At 37.6% G+C, this 15,444-nt stretch overlaps 1 protein-coding gene across 5 annotated transcripts in view; it reads left to right on the top strand.

Annotated features, from left to right (window-relative positions):
* The window catches only part of ripor3 (RIPOR family member 3), a 237,847-nt gene that overhangs the window by 175,617 nt on the left and 46,786 nt on the right, over positions 1 to 15,444 (top strand). For all 5 annotated transcript variants that reach the window (XM_087994934.1, XM_087994936.1, XM_087994935.1 and 2 more), the window contains exons 12-14: positions 2,576 to 2,705; positions 2,995 to 3,648; positions 9,018 to 9,157. In XM_087994934.1, the coding sequence (XP_087851060.1) occupies positions 2,576 to 2,705; positions 2,995 to 3,648; positions 9,018 to 9,157 (924 nt within the window). The remainder of the gene's footprint in view (positions 1 to 2,575; positions 2,706 to 2,994; positions 3,649 to 9,017; positions 9,158 to 15,444) is intronic.

Here is a 15,444-nt window from a genome sequence, read left to right as displayed (position 1 = left end):
ACCTCATTCAATCGAACTGAGTTGTGTGCAGTTACCTTTCACTGACAATGTTTGATGTTGATGAGGCCAGCATCCCCTATGTTAGCCTAACTACAAGAGCACCTTCCACTTTGATCTTGTTATGCTTTTCCTGCTTTATGTAAGTTAAGTTTACCAACTAATGGGTGCCTTCACAATATCTAATGCTCTCTCATTCAATCATGACAAAGTTTCATGCTATTGTGGGCATTATGGAAAGGGTAGCTGTTGCTCAGGAAGGTTTAGGACATAATGTGGCATTAAGGAAGGCTAGCCTCTGTACCTTAATCCTTGAATTGCATCTAAAATTAAAAATGCTCACATGGCTAATGATGATGAGAAATGAGCACATATTTACAATTCTGATTATGCATTTATAACACCACTTAAGTGCTATCAGAGCTAATCTTTTCCTTGCTAGTACAGCCCTCGTGTCCCTAATTAGGGTAGAGAGAACCTGCCCCATAGTGGAGTCATTTGGCCTTACAGTTAATGAGGCTGGCAACAAGCAATACTGGCAGGATTGCAAACGGGTTTCATTCCAGAGTCCGTTCTCGAGTCAAATTGTACACAAGTCATAACACAATCCTGAGCAATGAAACACAGCTGTTTGTAAGTACAAAAAATATTTGTTTGCTGGATCTGTAAAATCACAACCATATAAAGGATTGTGTTCATATTTACAGGCTTTCATAAGTTGGATGTTTGTAAATTGGAGACCACTGTAATCCCCGTTAAGAGGCATCTCACTGCTGTATCATAAGACCCTCATTTCAATGCCAAGATCTTTGTTTGGAATTGCTCGATGTTGAGAAAGACCTCACCCAAATTCACACATGATTCACCCAAATTCATGTGTGATTCACCCTAATTCACATGTGATTCACCTAAATTCACACGTGATTCACCCAGGTTTCTTCCCATAGCTCACATTGTTCGGGTCCCTAGATAGTTTGTCAGACTATCTAGTAATTAATCTGATGCAGCAAAATCAGTCAGGAAGCTGTTTTTACAAAAATGTTTTATTGGTGTGTGACTTATTCATGTGTGACTGATTTATTAAATTCTATATCATGTATTTATATTTCTAAAATTATTTGATAAAATGCCACATGATGTTGGGGGACACATTAGCATGGATAATAACTCAGTCAATTAAGTCCATTTGCCAGCCAACCAGATCCTGTTTTTTTGGGTAGTACAAGTTGTTGTTTCCTTTGAAATTTGAAATTCATTCGTTAACCTCAATAAGTGCATGATGCATGATGATAGCTTGAAACTTTTCACCATGACTCAAGTTTTATAGTATTAAGTCTAACTCTCAATGAAAGGTGGAAAAAAGCTGTTTGTAGCATTTTCAACAGTAGTTTGTTGATCTTAAGTACTTTCATTATACAGATTGTTCCATTATAATGCGTGTTTTGTCAACGTGAATTCACCATAACATGATTGATGAATTGGGAGCACTGTTTCTAAAGCACAAACTTTTAAAACATGTGTTGGCTATAACACAATTACATCACCAACACTTTAAGCGCTGTTTCTAAAGTGCGATTTTTCTATAACACAGGATTGCACAAGAATGTAAGCATCGTGATATAGAAGAACTGGCTGTATCATTATTAATACTTGTCTACTTTCCACAACCTAACATTTTCGCAGTTGGGGATTCAAATTTACAGTTTCATTCATAGCTTAAATTTGATGTTAAAGGATTGACTGTGTTTCTATGTGAGGTCATGAATAGAAATTCTTGTTTTTTTTTGAGAGATTAAATATTTAAGGGAATTTAAATGGAATGAATGACTTTCATGAATGGAAATATTATTTTGTATAGTGAATTCTGTAATATGCATTTCAAATGTTATTTCATTTCAAACGAGTTTACCTATGATGGATATTTGGAATTGGCATGGACAATGTATTGGGCAAAGGGTGATGGATTAGGGGCTTGGTCTATCTTGAGTTGTCACTAAGTTTGCATCAGGATTATTAGGAATGAGGGGCAGATCTTGAGTTTACATGTATTGACATGGGAAGTGGCTGGGACTTAGATTTTATTGTCATGTGTACTCGCAAGTACAAAACTACACTGAAAAGTGCATAATGTCACCACACATGGCACCAGCTTAGGTAAGGAGTATGAGAAGTAAGTGCTAGACGTATTAATGTTAGGAAAACAACCAAGATGAACTTGTAAAGAAATGAGATGAATCTTTCAACAGCCTGCCTCAGCACTTGCAGCACCTGCGGCCACTCCCTGGCTGAGGTGGGTGTATCTGGTTTAACTCTATCCTGCTTCCACTCTCCCGTTGCCACACACCACCTCACAAAAAATCATCACACTCCTAGAGTGAATATCATGTCACTTAGGGCACTTTCTCCCAGAGGCAGATGCACTGAGCTAGGAAATTTCCAAACTCGGGCTATCCATATCTAGGCACATATGACAAAATAAAACATTTTTCTTTCAGCAAGATCATGCAGAAATCTAGTTGGAATTTTTGTATTTCAATGCCGGCTTTTAATTTCTGTCCTACACTTTGCTTTATCACAGTCCATTTGATAATGATGACGTTTCAGTAACATCTGGATCAATCTCCAGATTCTCTTTGCCGAGTCGCAAAGGCTCTGTGTATAACTGGACACCTCCGAGCACACCGAGCTTCAGGGAGAAATATCTATCTGTGAGTATTTCAACATGAATGTGTCATTGCAATGAACAATACACCTTTAGCAGCCTAAGATAAGAAATCAAAATTAATCATAAGAGGAAATTGCTTCCAGGTGTTGACTGTTAAGTGTAGAGAGTATGATATAGTCTTGAATTGACATGTCTTGTATGAACTGGCATGAATTGCAAAAGTGAATATCTAGAAACTGTATATGCCTCAATAACTTAATTTGGTGATTTTTTTAATACTGTTATTGTGAATGGACGTATTAATCCTCTATTTTCTATTCTGTTGAATGTAGCATATTGGACAAGAGGATACACTACCTTTATTATATCATGAAACAAAAGGACATTTTATCTTTAATCAATTAGGAAATGGTCACCACAATACAAATTTGTCATCTGTACCAGAAAATGAGAAATTTTACAATTATGCAAATACAGACAAACGAAGAAACAGTCATTGCACTAATAATACATTTGCAATTCAAGACCCATTTATGGAATTATCGTATAGCCTGCAAGGAGGTATCCCTACAGAAAGGGCTGTACCATCACCTTATGTAGAATCGACTTATCCAAAGCAAAAAGATTCAATACCAAACAAACAATTTCAAAGTTGTTCAGCAACAGCAAAGTCTGCTTTGCACATCAAACCACACTTCAAACTACAGCAATCTACTGGAAAAAGTGCTGAATGGAACTCAACTGGCCATATCAGGAATGCAGATCTTACCAAACCATTAGGTCCACAGAGAACTTTGACAGTCTTCAGCACGCAGAGAGACAGCACTTTAATGTCTTCTGGAAAGAACATAAGGATGGAATTTATTTCAGTAAATATAGGCACCATACTGCAAGAAATATTGATTATTCTAAGGACTGATCAAAGAAATCACAAGGAACTTCAAAGACTGGAGCAGCAGATTCTGCACTTCAGAGATTTTCTGAAGGTATAGTGCTAAAGTTTCTTTAACAATTATGTTTATTTATAAATCCTCAAATTGAAATTGATATTTTGGTATCTTCAGGAAAAATACAGGTTGGGAAGTATTTCATTATTTAATAAAATCATACTGGTACCCCTTTTATTGTAAAATCTTAAATAGCCTATAAAGCTTTCATTATTTTGGAATCAGAATTTGCATGTTAGTGTCAATTTGTTCTTGAAATATTAATATATTACCAGAATACATTCATGTCCAGAAACTTGAGGTCAGAGCAGAACCACAATTAGAAATATATCAATTTGCAGTGTTGGGAGGAAGAAATTCTTGAGGGGTGATAGATTTAGTGCATTTGGTTGAAGGTGAGAAACGGGAAGGGTATGATCATGTTACTTGGGGTATTCTTTTGGCCTCCAAATATTGAGAGAAAAATGGAGAAACATGTCTGTGAGGAAATTATATGGATGTGCAAGAACTAGAAAGTCACGTTGCTGAAGCACTTTAACTATCCAAATATTATTTGGAATAATGTTAGAGCGTAAGGAAGGGAAAGAATTTCTGAAGTGTGTTTAGAACCTCCTTCATCAGTATGTTTTTGGTCCGACTAGAAAATACATATTGCTGGATCGGCTGCTGTAAGATGGGTTGGGTCAACTAAACCAAGAATTGTAAGGGAGCATTGGACTAAGAGTGATTATTGAATCACATGATTTAGCTTAATGGAGAAGAGTGAGGAACAATCTATGATAGAACTTCTAATTTGGAAGGGGGTTAATTTCCATGATTGAGAAGGGATCATGTCATGGTAAGATGAAACTGGAAAAATCTGTAACAAAACAATGGGTGAGCTTTAAGGAAGAGATATGTCAGACCCAGACTAGGTACATTCCATCAAGGGTAAAAAGGAAGGGAGACAGAAAAAAAAAAGGCTCTGTGGATAATAAGGGAGATAGAAGTTAAGGAGAAACAAAACAGCAGGATATATGATGCATGTCAGATTAATATCTTCAAGTAGAAGTTAGCCCAAAAAACAAAAGCTTGAGCGGGGAGGTGAAGATGAAAATAAGACTGTCAAAGATAGAGAATGAGAGTACGATGGCAGTCAATACAAAAGGGAACCCCAAAATCTTCTATCTGTATTATTAGAGATAAAGTAAGTGACATCTACTTCAAGGTGGGCAGAGCATGGTTAGAATACTTAATGAGTATTTTGCATTACTATTTACTAAGAAAGAGAATGCTAACAAAGTATGGGTTCAAGCAGAGATATTGGAGGCCATAAACAGTGTGAAAACTGAAAGGGATGGAAAAGCTGGCTATGGTTCGGGTACTCTGATCAATTGGTCCAGATACACCTTGCATCCTGGGTTGTGATAGAGAAAGTGAGGACGCAGATGCTGGAAATCAGAGTTGAGAACGTGGTGCTGGAAAAGCGCAGCAGGTCAGGCAGCATTTTTTGTGAAGTTAATGAACTGTTCAACCTCCTTGTGGGAGCATGAGGTAGCGCTGATACAATCATCGATGTAGCGGAGGAAAAGATGAGGAAACGTGCCAGTGTAGCTGCGGAAGATGGACTTTTCCACGTATCCGACAAAGAAGCAGGCATAGCTGGGGCCCATACAAGTGCCCATGGCTACCCATTTGGTTTGGAGGAAGTGGGAGGATTTCTTTGTGATGTAGATGAACTGTTCACCCTCCTCAAGGGAGCAAGGGGTAACGTCAATAGTCATTGATATAGTGGAGGAAAAGATGGGGAATGGTGCCGGTGTCCCACTTCCTGCTACTTCCTCCAAACCAAAGTGGTAGCCATGGGCTATGCCTGCCTATGTGTCAGGTATGTGGAACAGTTCATCAACTTTCGCAAAAACTGGTCCTCACCATCAACGACTTCTCCTTCCAATCCTCTCATTTCCTCCAAACCAAAGGGGTAGCCATAGGCACCCATATGGGCCACAGGTTGGCTGCCTCTGTGTCAGGTATGTGGAACAGTCAATCTTTTCCTCAGTTACACCAGCACCATTCTCCGCCTTTTCCTCCGCTGCACAAATGACTGTATCGGCGCTATCTTGTGCTCCCACAAGGAGTTTGAACAGTTCATCAACTTCACAAAAAATGCTGCCTGACCTGCTATGCTTTTCCAGCACCACACTCTCAACTTGTGATAGGTAATGGTCATAAATTTAGAAAGTGCTGTCTGAGGATTTTTCGTAAATTCCTGCAGTGCGACTTGTAGATAGTATTCACTGCTGCTATTAAGCATTGGTAGTGGCGGGAGTAGACATTTGTGGATGTGATGTGAATCAAGTGTGCTGCTATGAGTTGGATGGTGTCAAGCTTTTGGAAGTTGTTGGATCTCCACCCATCCAGGCAAGTGGAGAGTATTCCGTCACAGTCCTGACTTGTGCATTGCAGTTTTGGACTTGGGGGAGTCAGAGGGTGGGTTATTTGCTGCAGTAATCCTAATCTCTTACCTACTCTTGCAACTATTGTATTTATGTGCTAAGTCCAGTTCAGTTTCTGGTCCCCAAGGATGTTGAGAGTGGGGTATTCTATGATGGTAACACCACTGAATGTCAAGGGTGATGGTTAGCTTGTCTCTTTGCCTGGCAGATGTGTAAGGTGAACATTTTTGACCATTTTTCAGCCCGATTTGGGATATTGTTCAGGTTTTCCTACATTTGAATGTAGATAGTTTCAGTGTCTGAGGAATGCAGATGGAGAGAATGTCATTGATGAAGCAGTTGAAGATTATTCAGCCTAGGACACTACTCTGAACAGTTCCTGTGAAGATGCCCTGGAGCTGAGATGATTGAACTCCCATCTTCTTTTATGCTAAGTGTGACAATAACAAGTGGTAAATTTTTCCCCTAATTCTCATTGACTCCAATCTGCTTGGGTTCTTTGATGCCACACTCATTCAATGCAGCCTTGATATCAAGGGCATACACTGTCACCTCATTTCTTAAAGCTCTTTTGGTCCATGTTTGAACTAAGACTGTAATGACGTCAGGAGCTGAGTGGCCCTGGCAGAACATAAACTAGGTGTCACTGAGCAAAACCTGCTGAGCAGGTTTTGGGCTGAAGACTTAAGATGGAAGAAGGTAAAGAAGCTAAAGATGTTTGGGCCTTGGACACTACATTGCAGACCTCTGTCAGTAACATCCTTGTACTGAGGTGATTGACCTCAAGCAGGTACAGACATCTTTCTTTGTGTTAGGTATGACCCCAACCAGAGTATTCCCTGATACCCATTGATGAGTCTTGCTGGGGGTCCCTGATGATGCAGTGTAAAGTAATATTTATGAAGCGATTACTGTTCATGTTGCATTATCTCCACCCATTCTACTAATGTCATTCACAGTCTGCAGGTAGAGATAAAAAGTTCTACTTTAGCTTTTGGAAAAAGCCAAGGAAGGACCTAGTAACTACATCTGACCAAATGAAGTTGTACTTATTGCATTTGTTCAATAGACTTTGTTGTTATCTGAGAACAGTGCCCTTTTGTAGACACTTTATGATAGTATATCCTCAAACATTGATCACTAGATAGGCCCAAGGTAAAGCAATAACAGTAGAAGATTAGTAGAAACAAAAAGCCATTACCCAGTACCAACCTTTAAACCAGGAGTATATGCTGATAGAGGTGGCAAATACCTCAAGTTGACAAGAGTAACTACCTGGGAAAATACCCCTTTGCCATTCGCAGTCAAATACTGACTTAATGCCAAGAACAGTCATTCTCACCACACGTCTGGAGGTCACCTCTTTTATCTATATTTTGACCAAGATGATATTCAGATGAGGAACTTAGTGGTCTGGTATTCAACCCAAATTGAATGTTCAAGAGTAGGTTATTACTGAGCAAGTAGACAGTGAGGTCTGCAGATTCGGAGATCAGAGTTGAGAGTATGTTGCTGGAAAAGCACAGCAGGTCAGGCAGCAATCCAAGGAGCAGAAAAGTCTTGACTGAGTTATTATGGAACAAGACACACTTGATGGTATTGTTAATGACACCATTCCATCATTTAATTTTGATTGAGGTGACTGATGGGGCAGTAATTAATCAGTTTGGACTTTTCCTGCTATCTTTGAACAGGACAGACCTGCCAATTGTATTGGAACAGCTAAGTGCAGGTTCAGCTAATTCTTGAGCACATCTCAAGTTCTATTGCTGGAATAGTAATTTTCTAGCAAGGCCATTTCAATTCAATAGCTATGTTTACATTCTCAGTGTCAAAAGTTCTCCTGACTGTAAAACACAGGTTTATTTTAATGAAACAGTGGAACAATCTAAAATATACATGATTAAACAAATGTTTTATTCATAATTCTGCTTAAGTGTTATGCTCTTGTTTGAGTGTTTGAATCTAGATATAACTTATTTTGATTATCTTTAGCATTTTGTGACTAACCCCAGAAAAATCTACCTATGCAACTGTAGCTATATGGTAGGACTGAGATGGACAGATTTTTAATCATTAAGAAAATCAAGGATGATAGGGGAAACACAGGAAATTGGAGCAGCATCATATCAGACATGATCTCACTGAATAACAGAGCAGACCTAATGCCCTGAATGGCCTACGTCTACTGCTACATTTTATGGTGCTTTGTGGTTCTCTCAGTTGATGATTCTCTTCCTACTTATGGCATTTCCCAGGCTTCCATTTGTTAAATGGTATTTTACCTTGGGTGGCAGGGGATTGTTTTTGAGATAGATTGAATTTGTCCTGAGTGAAGGGAGCATATCAGGAAAATAGCTATTTTCAGCATTTGATATTCTGAGGAAAACTAGGTCATCCATACTCACTACATTAAACTAAGTTATTTTGATAGTCAGATTTACTTCTGGTTTATTTTGAAAGAAAAACTGAGAAGTTTTGAATCTCAGTAGGTCTGTTTGCTGCATTTTTGAGCTAGTTCTGATTATCTAGTTTAGCCCCACATCCTCCGAGAAGAGAATTGGAATGTGTTTGAAAGAAGCCTCAATGTTCTAAGTATTTTGTTCCAGCTTACTATTCTGTCTTATTCAACATTTGATGGTGAAATATCTGTTTTATTAATGTAGTTCTTTGAAAAGTCTATTAGGCTAATTAGTTAGGAAAGTACATTATTGCATAACACAGACTTAAGCAATAAAATATTTCACATAGCAAATTGTGATATATTGAAGACCTTTAATCATTTAGACATCATAGTACCTTGCACATTGCTACAAATTGCTATGTTTTTACTTTCTAATTACTTTCTAAGATTTTGAAGGGTGTGATTTATACGGCAATGGCTTTTGCTCAATTGTGATAGAATGAGGCAATTTAAACTAACCTGTAAGATTATCTTCATTTTACAAATTGTTGTCTTTCCTTTTAACACAGAGAGAAGCAAAAGATAGCTCAAGTGCATCTACTGTCAGTCTTACTGTTGAAACAGTCTTAGAAAGCTTCAACTTCCTAAATACTGATTCAAGTGAAGATAATCTTTCATGCTCTGGGAGCATTAGGATAAAGGATGAAAGGTAGGTAAATGAAAAAGTGGATATAAACCCCAAGCTATGCTTTCATTGCCAACAAAATGTTTTCAAACAAGACAGAGGTAGTACCTCTTGAAAACATAATCAATTATAATGCTACAGTCTAGTTCAATTATTTGGTTTAGTGTAGCATATGGATACCCCAAGCAGATCACTGTCTTGAAATTTGTCTTAGTTATCTTAGTTGCAGGTTTAGTTCTATATTTTGCGATTGAGATAGCAGTACATATATTGTATTTTCAAGAAGTGTTCCTTTTAATAGGATTGATACAATGCAATAAGTGGTCATACTTGGAGATCTTCATTGGAATTTCAGCTTTTCATTGTATGCCTTAAGGACTTAGCTATATTTTAGCTTTTAGCAAATATTTTAGTTTATTTTAATAAATTACATGAAGTTAGGAGGCACAGTAAGTCATGTAATGTGAACAGAAATTTATAAAAGAACGTAGATGAATTTATATTATGGCAGACGGAATTTGATATGGAAGTCTGATTTTTGAATTTGAACAATCCAAACAAATTATTTCATTATTGGCAAGAAATTAAAAGCTATGAACAATTTAGATATGTGTTTATGTGAATCACTAAATGTTAGTTCACAGGTGTAAGGTAATTTAAAAATCAAACAAATATTTGCTTTTATTTCTTGGGGGGGGGGTTAGAATAAAAGGCAAGGAAGTGATGCTTCAGTTGTACAGACACTAATTTAAAGCATGTAGAGTACAATGTTGAACCTCAGAAAGGATATATTGGTCTTCAAGGTGGAGCAGCACATGTATGTTCACCAGAATGGAACTATGGGGAGTATAGTTAAAATATAAGCATAGCTTCAATAACATGGGCTTTTATGTCCATGAATGTCAGATTAAATTATGATGAAAAATTATAAACAACCAGGATTGCATTTACTGAGGGAGAGATCAATAGAAATACTGCAATCAACTTCTGTTATTCAGATTATTTTAGCACGTGGACACATCAAATGAATACTACATTTGAGTTTGAACCACAATTATTTCTTAACTTTTGTACTCTCTGTATTCATGAAAGCCAAAATTCCATATGCCTAATTTTTCTCAATATTCTGTGACATCTTCAATGGTTTTTACACATGTATTTGCAGCTCTTTCTGCTCCATTTATAATTTTATATTTGACTGTATACAGAGTCTCCAAATTCTTCCTGCCAAAATGGATCACTTCATTTATCTCTGCATCAATTTTTCATCAGCCGTATGCTTATGCACTCCACCAACCTGTCTGTGATGTTTCAGGTGATCACAACATAACAGAATATTATTGTCTTGAACAAGAGAGAATTTAACCAACTTTCTTTGAGAATCAATGGCATTATCATAATTGATTCCTCCACTTTTGAAATTCTGGATATCCATTGAACAGAATCTGGTCTGGACTAGCCTTACAAATACTGTGGCTGTAAGACCAAGTCAGAGGCTAGCAATTCTGTGATAAGTAACTTGGCTCCTGACTCCCCATATTTTATCTGTCATTCACAATATGGAAGTCAGAAGTATAAATGGAATATTCTCCTGTTGCTTGGACGGTGTTTTAAAAAATTCTCAAGGTCAGGTTCGTAGGAGAGTAGTCTGACACAGAACAAACGACCAAGAGGCGAGTCTGCTAGAATATGGGCATTTTATTCCCCGCAGCGTCGCCACAACGGGTCTGGCTTATACTCACTCTACATGTTACCGGAACTGGGAGCCGTCAGTTCTCGTAGAGCGGTTGCCAACAACCCACGCTCGGTGGTTAAACGTAACCCCGGAGCAGACTCACCGAACTGGAGACTTTTCCAGCTGATATACTCTTTTCCAGATATAAACATTCATGTGAACAGCAGAGCAAGGCTAAAAAACACATTCCATTCTGGTTACATACAGATAAGAAGATTCACACGGGGAGGTGTGTAATAAGATTCACACGGGACTAAGCAACACCTCCATTCCGGTTAGATTCACACATGTATTGGGACATAATTTTTAACCGTTTCACCACATTCCACTGCTTGGAATTTTACACCACAGACGGGTACACTCCAAAAGCTCAACACCATGCAGGACAAAGCCATCTGCTTGATGGGCGTTTCATCCACCATTCTAAAGCATTCAATCCTTCAATTACAAATGCAGAGTGGGAGTAATATGTATCATCTAAAAGACGCACTGCAGCACCTCAACAAGGCTCCTTGAACAGTACCTTCCAAACACACATACACTATAACCTAAAAGGACAAGGACAGCAGATGCATGCGAACATCACCATCTGAAAATTCCCTTCCAAGCCTCACACCATCCTGACTTTGAACTATAACATTCTTGCTACATCAAAATCATTGAACTCTCTAAAAGCAGAGTGGACGTACCTACACTATGCGGACTGCAGTAGTTCAAGAAGGCAGCGCGGCTACACTCTCTCTAGGCCAGTTAGGATGGGCTATAAATGCTGGCTTAGCTAGCAACACCCACAACCTCAAAATAATTTTAAAAAACAGTTTGAGGGTGAGAGGTGTTGGCAGAAGATTAGCAACTTCAATTTAAATAAATGCAATTATAAGGGTAAAAACACAACTGATTAAAATAAACTTAGAAATTATGTTACAACATAATTCAGGAGAGATGCAGTGGCACACATTCAAGATGATATTTTATAATGCCAAAGATATATTCCCTTGAAAAAGGTAGACTCCAGAGCAAATATTGAGATCATTATTATTTTTTCTTTATTTTTCTCATTTTTTCGTTTGGAACTATGAGCTGAAGTGGAGAATCAAACTTTGAAGAGCAGCTTGATTTATAATAAAAGAACACAAGCTGATGTTTGCTTTTAGGAACTGACCTGGAAAGATAATTGCAGATTAATTGCTGTTTGAAGAACATTGCAGATTTTCAGCTCAAGGATGTGTTATACTCAAGGACTGGCAGCTAGTTGGATGTTGCATTGGTCAGTCAAAAGGGGAGGTCAATGCTGGTCAGCCAACCACACAATGTTGAAGAAGAAACAGTAGCCATAGTTTGAACTAGTTTTGACTAGGTTTTAGGGTAGAAGGGTGTATGCTTGGAAAAAGCTGGACTGGGAAGCGATATTTAAGTTTTACTCTCTATAGTTTTATATTTTGTTAAAGAATTATTGAATGCTCCAAGAAAAGAATCCCAGTTTGAGAAATATGTGAATATTCTTCACAGCCTGGAAACTCTTTGCAGAGATCGGTGTGACTTCAGAATTCAAGCAATATATAATTCTGAGTGCCTGTAATCTAATGTAATTTAAGGATCCATAAATACCTGGTATTCATCATTGAAACAGTTATAAAAGTGGCAAATTGCAATTCTTTTTATTTTCTTTTAAGTCATCCCTTAACTATGACTGAGTAGGATTATGATCATAAACATTGGTTAGATTATATTGTTGTTTAACTTTTGTGATCATATTATGGCTTTAAGAGGTGCATGTCATTTTTTTTAAATGAAGAAAGGTTGAGACAGATGTCTCAAGTTGTCTGTCAAAGCCAATGGAGTAAACAGCTTCTGAGGCCTTGGTTTTTTTTTAAAAGGTTGGAACAATAGAAGCAGCATGGATGGGTGGGGTGAAGCTCCCACAGGACCAGGACTTTTATTTTTAGCAGTTGCTAGGGTCTTGAAGCTAGATGTGGAAGCTCTTATCCTCTCCATTACAACTAAAAACTGGGATTGCATGTGAGACAATCTTTTTTACTGGATTTACCTTGGCCAAGGGTGTGTTTATGGGAATTTTCTATATCGGAGCAGTTAATTTGTCATAGTTAATATATATATATTATTTTATTAAGCATGTCTTTAGAGTTACAGTTAAGCCAATTGTTTTAAAATACAGACAAAATAAAAATAACTGTAAAAATATACTATGTTTTGCTTAAATTCGAATTGTTGACCAATCAAATTGCATCTGGAATGCAATGCCTTATATTTACCTTGAAAACAAGAAAAAGTTAGGGTCTAGGCTATCTTCTCAATATACTTTGAGGGGGTTTGGTCTGGCCAATAACACTTCGCTCTACCGAAGTTACAGTAATAATAATAAATTATTAATTTCTCATTAAGTTATACATTTGGTGTCTGATATCTATTATTCTTAAGTCTGGTTAAGAATAACTGAACAATTTTGGGGATTATTGAATGTTTTAATTTCAGTGTTGCAAATCCTGTGTTAGCAAGTCTGATTTGGTCTTGCTGGCCTTGCATTGAGGTGCAGGGACAGGGTCTTGAAATATAGACAATGTACATCTGGAACTGGAATGCTTTAAAATGGGCAATATAACACCAAGTTTATATCTCTACTTACAATGGCCCTAAAAGTTGTTAAAGAATTTTTAAAAGTGTCCAAAGTTTCCCTGGTACTGTTGCAGAGCATGACTAAAGCTAAACCAGCACAGTCAGCTAGCAGACAAGAAATAACTTTGTCAGAGTGAGCAAAGAAGGCAGACGTTATAGATTTAATATTGAAATAGTTGAGTTTAATGGAAATAGAGAAGCTAAGTAGTACAGGTGGCACATCAGGTGCATCAGTTAAGGCAATTGGAAACGAGAAAATAGATGGAACTTCTAAAGGAGATTAAAAGGAAGGGAATTCACTATAAAACTACGACTAGAGAGTCAAGAGAAAGAAAGGAAAGAAAAAGAGAAAGAAATGGAATTTAAATAATGAATGATGTGGCTTAAGCTATCAAAACCAGACATTTGGGAGTATTTGGAAGAGGGCAGGCCTAGTCATAACCCAAGGTTCAGTCAGGAGATGTTTAAGGCTTCAGCAAAATTTGAAGAGAAGGATGTGCAAGCATTGTTGTTTGAGAAGATAACAATGCAGACAAGGTGGCCAAAAACATATTGGATCTTGCCCACATAAAATAAAGAGATTTATGTATCCTTTTGGAGGAAGGTTCTGGAGATCATGATGAGGTGAAAAGACTATTCTAAGTGTGTATGAATTGGTTCCGACAGTCAGACATTCTGGTACTTAAGGAGACAGTCTGGACAAACTTATAACGAGTTTGGGAGAGTTAAACAAACCAATTTCGATAGGTGTTTAAAGGAATTACAGGCTGGAAATATTTTTGATACACTGAGACAAAAATTGTTTTGGAAGAATTTTAAACTTCCCTACCTTCTTGATTAGATTCCCTAGAGTGTGGTTGACGACTCTTGGATCTGTACTCAATGGAGTTTAGAAAGATGAGGAGAGATCTGATTGAAACATACAAAATACTGAAATGCCTGACTATAGTGGACATAGAGAAGATTCCCTTTTATGTAGTAAGCAATCTCTGCTCATAATGTCTTACGTAGGGGAGACTAGGACCTGAGGGCACAGCTTCAGAGTGAAGGTCAGCCCATTAGAACTGAGATGAGGAGTAATTTATTAAGCTAGAGAGTGTTTAATCTATGAAATACATTGCTGCAGAGGGCTGTGGAGATCAAGTTAATGAGTGTATTTAAGACAGAGATAGGTAGATTCTTGACTAGTAAGGGGATCAGGGAAAAGGCAGGAGAAGAGGATTGAGAAATACATCAGCCACGAACAATTGGTGGAGCAGACCTGATGAATCGAATGGCCTACTTCTGCTCCTGTATCTTAGGGTATTATGGTGATAAATTTTACATTTTTCCAGATCTGCGGTGTTTTCGACCATTCACTCAATCTATCCGTATGTGCCCTCATCTTCTTTGTCTTCTTCTCAAAATATTTTCCTACCTATCTTAGTAGCATCTTCAAATTTAGCCACCATGCCTTTGCTCCCCTCATTTAAGTTACTGATGTAAATTGACAATGATTTGAGATCCTAGAGCAGACCTATGTGAGACATCACTTATCACATCCTGCCAAACAAAGATCCATTCATGAATGTTCGTGACAACCAGGCGGCCTTCTACTCATGCCAACATGTTATCCCGTACAACATGAGCTTTTATTTTCTGCAATAATCTATGAGATGGCACCCTAGTAAATGCTTTCTGAAAATACAGTACAGTAGATCTCCAGGCTTGCCTTTCCCCACAGCATGTATTATTCTTTCAAAGAACTCCAATCAATTATTTAAACATGATTCCCATTAACAAAACCATGCTGATCTTTTCTGATACCTTGAACTTTTCTACTTCACACCTTTAGTCTCTTTAAAGATCAATAATACCTAACACCTTCTCCATAACGAGCGTCAAACTAACTCACTTATAGATTTCTATTTCCTGCCTCCATACCTTTTTAAATAGCGCAGTT

This window comes from Chiloscyllium plagiosum, unplaced genomic scaffold, assembly GCF_037043375.1.
Source record: "Chiloscyllium plagiosum isolate Xiang-an unplaced genomic scaffold, Cpla_swu_hap1 HiC_scaffold_15, whole genome shotgun sequence".
Taxonomy (NCBI): domain Eukaryota; kingdom Metazoa; phylum Chordata; class Chondrichthyes; order Orectolobiformes; family Hemiscylliidae; genus Chiloscyllium; species Chiloscyllium plagiosum.
The sequence above is the reverse complement of the archived record's forward strand: the minus strand, read 5'-3'. Positions and strand labels throughout refer to the sequence as shown.